Raw genomic sequence first — 9,288 nt, forward strand, 5'->3', positions numbered from 1 at the left:
AACCCAATGGGTAAGCAGAAACAGGAGTATCGGGTACAGGCCGGGTCAGCAGGAATCGGTCAGCAAGGTACAAGGGATGAGGCAGAGACGTGGTCAGACAAGCAGAGGTCGTAGGCAGGCAGCAATGGATCGGAGTCAAGGAACAGGCCGGATATCAGGAAACCAGGGTAACGGGTACAGATTCAGATAACAAGATCACGGACACGCTGTAGACTGGACAGCACGGGTGGAAGGGAGCCAGTGACTAAAGAAGGCCTTAGGGCGCCAAACAGACGCACGACGGGTCAGCGCGTCCTCGCAAGGGAACGTGCTCCCGTTCGTGACCCACGTGTGCGTGCGCGTTCGTTCGTGTTGACGCGAGTGCGTTCGTTGGCTTTAGCGCGCGTCAAGGGGAAACGACGGGCTCTCCACGACGGGACTCTACGGGTAAGTCTCTTGCATACGACCGGGGTGCCCGAGCGGTCGTGACAAACATGTTGTATAATTGTCCTCACCTTGATTTAAAGTGTACAGTTTTGTATTATGTGTTTAACTTGGTGCCTTATTTAGGATGTTTTTACTGAACATAGACAATAAAAGTTGTTTTTTACTTGGAGATTTTTTCTTGGTGTGGTACCATTAAAGTCCTATTGAACTTTGTGTCTTAGGGAATGCTCTCTTTATGCATGTGTAATATATTATGTATGCACTTCCTGCCCTGGAGTTGTTGGCTTCGAAACCCTGGAAATTGAGAGAGAGAGAGAAAGTCTCAGCCAAATGTCCCATCCATGCTACAAGCCAGAAGAGCATACTCGCCAACTGTCCTGGGAAATTCTCAGGATTTAGACCTTTGTCCCGGTCTTAGTTTCCTGGGAAATGTCCCGGTCTAAATCTTTTTTCCCACTAGAGGCTGCGGCGGTGTCCTGTCAGATAGTGTCCGCATTCGCAGTACACATGACAAGCAGATTCTGAAAAGATCCGAAGATGAACGGCGCCTGCGTCGTGAGTCCAGGTTCTAGCCCCACCATCCAAGTGGACATAGTTAGAATAAAAAAGAGCCGAGCAAAGCGAGGCCGTGCCCGAAGCGTGGCGAGCGACACAAGCCCGCAAGGGTCCCTCTAACTATGTGCAGCCCTATGTCCACTTTGATGGTGGGGCTTACACCTGGACTCATGGCGCAGGAGCCGTTCATCCTTGGAAATTTTCCGAATCTCCTTGTGCTCCATACTGTGCAAGCGCTGCGCCTGTGCAGTACACAGCGGAGACTGTTCCATAGGTGGACATTTTTGGACAGAACACCGGCACTAATAAAATGTCTCTGCCGGCTGCCATTTTACTGAAGACCAGCTATCGTGAGGAAGAAAGAAGAGGCGGAACCCAGGCTCTGCCTTTTGGTTCTTCCCTTCAGCTGGTCATCTGTAATTGGGCGGAGGCCAAATCACCTGCGGCCCACACCTGAGGGGACACTTAATGTAAGGAGGGACTCCACTGGCTGGGGACACCTGATGTATAGGGGGACTCCGCTGGCTGGGGACAACTGATGTATAGGGACACTCCGCTGGCTGGGGACACCTGATGCAAAGGGGCACTCCGCTGGCTGGGGACAACTGATGTATAGGGACACTCCGCTGGCTGGGGACAACTGATGTATAGGGGCACTCCGCTGGCTGGGGACAACTGATGTATAGGGGCACTCCGCTGGCTGGGGACAACTGATGTATAGGGGCACTCCGCTGGCTGGGGACAACTGATGTATAGGGGGACTCCGCTGACTGGGGACACCTAATGTATAGGGGTACTCCGCTGGCTTGGGACAACTGATGTATAGGGGGACTCCGCCGGCTCGGGACAACTGATGTATAGGGGGACTCCGCTGGCTCGGGACAACTGGTGTATAGGGGGACTCCGCTGGCTCGGGACAACTGGTGTATAGGGGGACTCCGCTGGCTCGGGACAACTGGTGTATAGGGGGACTCCGCTGGCTCGGGACAACTCCGCTGGTTCGGGACAACTGGTGTATAGGGGGACTCCGCTGGCTCGGGACAACTGTTGTATAGGGGGACTCCGCTGGTTCGGGACAACTGGTGTATAGGGGGACTCCGCTGGCTTGGGACAACTGATGTATAGGGGGACTCCGCTGGCTGGGGGCACCTGATGTATAGGGGGACTCCGCTGGCTGGAGACACCTGATGTAATGAGGGAATCAAAGTTACACAAAAAAGAAAGCAAAGAACATATAAAACACACACCACAAAACGTGCTGGAAAAGCACATCAACCACAACCTGCATAGATGTGAATCTAGCCTTAGCGAAGGTTCTGGTTTTTCCCCACAGGTGTATTGCAATATCCTATTTGGGGAGGGTCATTTCTCATAACCCCCCTGAAAAGAGGGCTTCACAATTCATGTACTGACAAGAAGCCTATTGATAGGAGGAGAAAGAAGAGAGACAGAGATGAGCTCAGCCAAATCGGCCAACATTGGAGCCATGTATGACCAGCTTTAGTTAGCTCTCATAACAGACTATATAATGTTTATTTGTTTTTGAGTCATGTCTAAAAAGAAGTATAAAAAACATGGGTCTTCCACATGCCACTTAGGCCCCTTTCACACATGCGGACAATTTTGGATGAAATACGGACATACATGCATCCCTATGACCCGATATCATCCGTCTCCGCTATGGTCCGATTCTGCAGACGGAGGAAAATCCTATTTTTCTATCCTTCTGCAGAGCGGATCGGATGAACGCGGACAGACGGCCCATGTTCATCCGATCTCCCATAGAGGAGAGCGGAGATCTGACAGGGCACTCCCTGCACACTGTGCAGGGACCGCCCTGTCATCCGCCGGCTCAGCGGGGATAAACGGAGCGATCTCCGCTGAGCAAGCGGATGTTCACGGGGCGGATCATTACGGATCCGTCCCGTGTGAAAGGGGCCTTACAGGGTAGCCCACTATGAAGACATATAAGACCTACAGGACAGCACAGTGGTTCATGGCTCTACCTTCATGGAGTTTGTATGTTCTCCCTATGCTTGTGTGAGCTTCAAGATCATATGGTAGGTTAACTGGCACAAGTATGTATACTTGTATATTCACTATATTACCAAAAGTATTGGGACACCTGCCTTTACACACCCATGAACTTTAATGGCATCCCAGTCTTAGTCCGTAGGGTTCAATATTGAGCTGGCCCACCCTTTGTAGCTTCCACTCTTCTGGGAAGGCTGCCCACAAGGTTTAGGGGTGTCTATGGGAATCTTTGACCAGTCTTCCAGAAGCGCATTTGTGATGTCAGGCACTGATGTTGGATGGGAAGGCCTGGCTCACAGTCTCCACTCTAATTCACCCCAAAGGTGTTCTATCGGTTGAGGTCAGGACTCTGTGCAGGCCAGTCAAGTTCCTCCACCCCAAACTCACTCATCCATATCTTTATGGACCTTGCTTTGTACACTGGTGCGCAGTCATGTTGGAGCAGGAAGGGGTCATCCCCAAACTGTTCCCACAAAGTTGGGAGCATGAAATTGTACAAAATGTCTTGGTATGCTGACGCATTAAGAGTTCCCTTCACTGGAACTAAGGGACCAGGCCCAACCCCTGAAAAACAACCCTACACCCTAATATCCACTCCACCAAATGATTTGGACCAGTGCATAAAGCAAGGTCCATAAAGATACAGGTGAGTGAGTTTGGGGTGGAGGAACTTGACTGGCCTGCACAGAGTCCTTTCCTCAACCCGATAGAACTCCTTGGGGATGACTTAGAGCAAAGACTGCGAGCCAGGCCTTCTCGTCCACATCAGTGCCTGTGCTCACAAATGTGCTTCTGGAAGAGAGGTTCAACATTCCCATAGACACACTCCTAAACCTTGTGGACAGCCCACAGAAGAGTTGGAGCTGTTATAGCTGCAAAGGTGGGCCAACTCAATATTGAACCTTACAGACTAAGACAGAGATGCCATTGAAGTTAATTTGCATGTAAAGGCAGGCGTCCCAATACTTTTTGTAATATAGTGTACATCTGAGATATGAATCTTAGATTGTAAGCTCCTGAGGACAGGGGCTGATGTGAATGTACAAAAATATCCTAAGTGCTGCATTAATTGTTGGTGCATAAATACATACTTTTTTTTTTTTTTTTATTTGAAATACAACTTTATTATGATCTAAACGAAAAATGTATGGGAATGACAGTAACAAACAGGATCACCATAGAACATTGTGATGTGACTGTAGCAGTCTTAACTTATATTTGAAACTTTTAAAGGGAATATTATTTGCAGTCCCAAACAGCTAGATATGCAGGTCCAAAATATGAAGGATTTATTTCAACTGCCACATTCACTCCAAAGCCCATTCATCTCCTTCAGCATCTCAAAAGGTTAAGCACATGTTCTGCTCAGCTAAATAAAGTGGCAAACACGCTGCACCACTGACATCACAGGACAGTTGCCTATAAAACTAGACTTCTGACTCTGGGCTCGAGCTTCATTCACCTCACAGATCATCATCTTCATCTGGCAGTGCTGTGGTCTGGGCAATCTGTAGATCATTCTCATATTGTGCAGCCAACGCAGGATCCATAACCACTTCAGGTGGTGCAAGAGCAGGCATGGCTACAAACTCAAGGTTGGGATCCCCTATCAGTTTTCTGGCAAGCCAAAGGAAGGGCTTTTCAAAGTTGTAGTTACTCTTTGCAGAGATATCATAGTACTGAAGATTCTTCTTCCTATGAAATACGATTGATTTTGCTTTCACTTTTCTGTCCTTAATGTCCACTTTGTTGCCACACAAGACTATGGGGATATTTTCACATACTCTTACAAGATCTCTATGCCAATTGGGTACATTCTTGTATGTGACTCTTGACGTTACATCAAACATGATAATGGCACACTGAGCCTGGATGTAATAGCCATCTCGCAAACCACCAAACTTTTCTTGACCGGCAGTATCCCATACATTGAATTTAATGGGACCTCTGTTGGTATGGAAAACCAAAGGGTGGACTTCAACACCAAGTGTGGCTACGTATTTTTTCTCGAATTCACCAGTCAAATGACGTTTTACAAATGTTGTTTTACCAGTACCACCATCACCAACCAGAACAAGCTTGAACTGAACTTGAGGTTCTCCCTGGGCTGCCATGGTATGTGTGTGGCTTCTAGAAGCGTCTGTATGAGGCAGCGAGACTGTAAGGATTAAGGGGTGTCTAAACAAAATGGTTGACCGTATGTTTTACTAAATACTTGTCTTTATCTATCCTTCTTTGTAAAATAAGGACTAGTCATCTATTGTCACGTACTCATCAAGAAGAGGCCGCATCAGCCCTAAAAAGCAGTCTACGCCCAGAAGATTGTCTTATCAGCTGATAACACCCGGAGAATTGTCTTTCCTTTGCAAAAATGTTGTTTTTTTTACATTTGCTGATGTTTGCTCTTTTCTGTCTATAAAAGATGTAATAAAGAAGCCTCAGAGCCACAGTCAGTCAGAGACAGTCAGAGTTAACGACGGACTTCTGAGCAGAAATACTGAATAATATCTCCGTGTCTCTTTGCTTGGATAAGAACTCTAACTAACAATTGGGAAACGGTAACATAACCTGACAAATAGGTGACTTGTTGAGGTCACACCTAACATTTCTGGCGCCCGAACAGGGACTCGCTGAAGAAACTACAAGAGGCGAACGAACATAAGGACGGAACGAAATGGTCGGGCACATCAAAGAACCACAGACAAATCCTGCGCAGGTAAGAAAAGCTTTATTTTCTTATAAACTCTGTGCTTCTTAGATCTGTGCCCACCTGATCTGTCTGAATTGTTCTTCAGGTAAACACCAACCTCTGTAGTAAGCGGGTCTTGAACTTAATATTTTGGCTTATGTTACCGTTGTTTCTTGTCTGTCTACTTGTCATCTGTCTGTTGTGAATGAGATAAGCCCTGTTTGTATGGTGTGAATTGAAACATATATCATCCCAATGGGTAACGGAATGCGCCCTTAACTCGTAAGAGTACTTTGGGGGTCCGACACTTAAGTTTGATATACGCTTTTTGATTCATGAGCCTAAAAACGGGTTGAAAGTATAAGTCCTGACTGCCTCAATAAAGCAGGAATAAGAAACGAATGCTGAGAGATTCCATGGTAATGGGAAGGAAATAAGGTCTCCACAAAGCCCGGAGACCTAGTCATATGTGTTTGGCCACCAAAAGGGAATGCTTGTATATGTTGTAGCTGTCAGTCTGGTCATAATATTTGTCAGTTGGCTAGCATATAAGGTAATTCGATTTCAGAAATCTCATCCAGGAGAGGTTTTTAGTATTTTGGCACCCTAGGAGGAGAAGGCAACGAGACACTTAGTAAGTGATCCAAACGCCACCTAGGCAGGACTGTCAAAATGGGCCAGACACATGGTAAACCCCAGGAGGAATCTCAGAAATGTTATGCTGTTAAAGACATAATTACAATGTTGTATGGGAAGGATAAGGCACAGGGCACGAATAGGATTCTCAAGAAATTGGGGATGGATGGAGAAAATGGATTAAGTGTAGAAGGTTGGGAAGAAATAAAGAAAGACAGACAGGGAGAGATATTGCAGAACAGATGGGTATCACAAATACAATGTTTAATTAAGGTTTCCAACAGGGCTAAAGAGGAGGGATGGGAGTATTGTCAGGAAAAGGGTGGATGGGATATGAAGGTCCGACACAAAAGTCTTCCTTCTGCTCCCGGCGATAGGGTAAATACGGGAGATACTCCACCTCCTTATAACACCACCACACCAGGTAGCGAAAGACCAAAACTTTATCCTTCCTTAAGAGGAAGAGGATGGGTATGCCGAGTATGCGGTATCCAGAACCCAGATTGGGCACAGGAATGTGTGCATTGCGGCGCTCAAAGACCAGAGCCCGTAGCTCCAGTCCATAGTCGGACTAGGGTAATACAAGTAAATAATCCAAATGCGGGTCAAGCAGGACAGCCACCTACAGTGACCCGACAAGTCGTTCTGAGGACATGGACACCTTGGTCGGCTGACACTCTTATGGCATTAATACAGAATGCTCCTGATCCCGTAGCAAAACCTGCCGCATTCTGTAGATTCGTGACACAATTACTAGACACACATGAAGCAACTTGGCAAGATGGGGAAGATTTGTGTAGACATAAAATGACACTGACAATGTTTAATCAATTCATGACTAAACTTACCCCACTTAGACCGAATGGGGATCCTACCACAGATCCACCAGGAATACACCCTCGTCATATAGACTCTAGACCCCTGTTTATTGCTCAGTTACGAGAATTTTGCCAAGGGAAACAGCAGGAAAGGGGTTCGACAGCGCCCATAAAACAGGCCCCAGGTCAGACTGTTACAGAATTTTACCTCAACATGGAAAGCATGATGGCTGACGAAGGTCTAGATTTAGCCTTACCCGTCACCATTAGGGCTTTCAATCGACAGTTTATGGAAGGACTAGTACCCCAAATAGGTGACAAACTGAAGGCATGTACTCCCGAATGGAGAGCCATACGGGACAGAGGAACATTGTTGCAGAAAGCACAAGGCATAGAGGCTGATTTAGCAGAAACTAAACCCAGAAGGACACCGGGAGTTAACACTGTTGCCCGGGTCAATGAAGGAGGGAATTCCTCCCGTAAACCTCTTACCTGTTATTACTGCAACAAGGTGGGACATATAAAAAGAGACTGTAGGAAAAGGATAAAAGACGAACAGGAAGGAAACACGGACAGAGACACGAGGGACTACAGACAGAGGCGTACCAATGATAGGGACGATCCGACCGCATGACTTGCCCCAGTCCTAGCTGAATCAGAGAACAAAATGCTCCACATGTTGATGAAGGTGGAAGGTAAACATATTCCTTGTTTGGTTGACACAGGAGCGTCACGCAGTCTGTTGTCTGATTCAGTAGTCCCTCCACACATGACGTCCCGTGACACCATACCCATAAGTGGTTATGACGGTCTTTTGTCCGATGCCCCACTGACTAAACCTTAAAAAGTAAAAATAGGGGGAATGGCAACCGCCTGACACTTGTGTATTGTTGCAATATGTAGATGACCTATTGTTATGTTGTCCAGATAACGATACTTGTTTAAAAGCCACTCTCTCACTGTTACAATTCCTGGCTGAAAAAGGGTGCAAGGTGAATAGAACTAAGTTACAGGTATGTCAGAAAAAGGTTGTCTTTTTGGGCCACTGTATATCCCAGGGTACTCGACATCTCACTGAAGACCGAGTCCAGGCCATAAGACAAATGAATATCCCACGCAATTTTAAGCAACTTCGTATGTTTCTGGGAATGGTGTCATATTGTAGACAATGGATACCACATGCCAGTTCTCTGATGCAGCCATTATATGATTGCTTGAAAATAGTACCCTATGTACTCACAGAAGCAGGTCATGAATCTTTTAGCACCTTAAAAAGGTTACTAATTTCGGCACCTGCGATCGGGATCCCTGATTATACCAAAACATTTCATTTGTACATTGCTGAAATCACGGGACACGCAACAGGGGTGTTGACACAACAACACATCAAACAAAGGCCGGTAGCATACTTCTCGGCGGCTCTCGATCCTGTCTCTAGAGGATCACCGTCCTGTGTACGAGCAGTTGCAGCAGTGTCAATTATCATTGACAAATCCTCAGAAATTGTCTTAGACAATCCTGTAGTGGTACATACCACACATGACATACACGCCATCTTATCACAGGTCCAACCAAAACACATATCAATGGCAAGGCAGCTGCGTCTACAATGCACTTTGCTCCTACCCCCCAATGTTACCTTTCAGCGATGCACTTCTTTTAACTTAGCACAGCTTTTACCATTACAGACAGATTTGACAGGGGGGAGTAATGATGATAATGGTGTAGATACAGCACAAGATACTCAGGATTCTGACACACTTTCATTTCATGACATAACATCTGATGAACACGATTGTTTTCAACTTATGGAACAAGAAACCACGGGGTTCCCACATGTCACAGACATACCCATTGCAAATGCAGAACACACACTGTACATAGATGGTAGTAGATTTGCCGATGACAAAGGTAAATATCACACAGGTTATGCTGTGGTAACGGACACACAGGTAATTGAGGCAAAGTCACTACCAGTACACATGTCGGCACAAGAAGCGGAACTAACCGCTCTAGAGAAAGCCCTAGAACACTTGGAGGGACAAGAAGGGAACATTTACACTGATTCCGCATACGCCTACGGTGTGGCACATGATTATGGCCACATATGGAAAGCTAGAGGTTACCTTA

The 9,288-nt window shown here is 46.5% G+C and overlaps 1 protein-coding gene across 1 annotated transcript; it reads right to left on the bottom strand.

Moving 5' to 3' along the window:
• Positions 1-4,281: 4,281 nt before the first annotated feature.
• On the bottom strand, positions 4,282-5,168 carry RAN (RAN, member RAS oncogene family). The gene has a single exon (XM_077459377.1). The coding sequence runs from the start codon at positions 5,127-5,129 to the stop codon at positions 4,479-4,481; it is 651 nt and encodes a 216-aa protein (XP_077315503.1). The 5' UTR covers positions 5,130-5,168; the 3' UTR covers positions 4,282-4,478.
• Between the last annotated feature and the right edge of the window lie 4,120 nt (positions 5,169-9,288).

The sequence above is a fragment of the Lithobates pipiens genome, unplaced genomic scaffold (assembly GCF_037356315.1).
Source record: "Lithobates pipiens isolate NorthernLeopardFrog02 unplaced genomic scaffold, aLitPip1_a1.2 Scaffold_28, whole genome shotgun sequence".
NCBI lineage: Eukaryota > Metazoa > Chordata > Amphibia > Anura > Ranidae > Lithobates > Lithobates pipiens.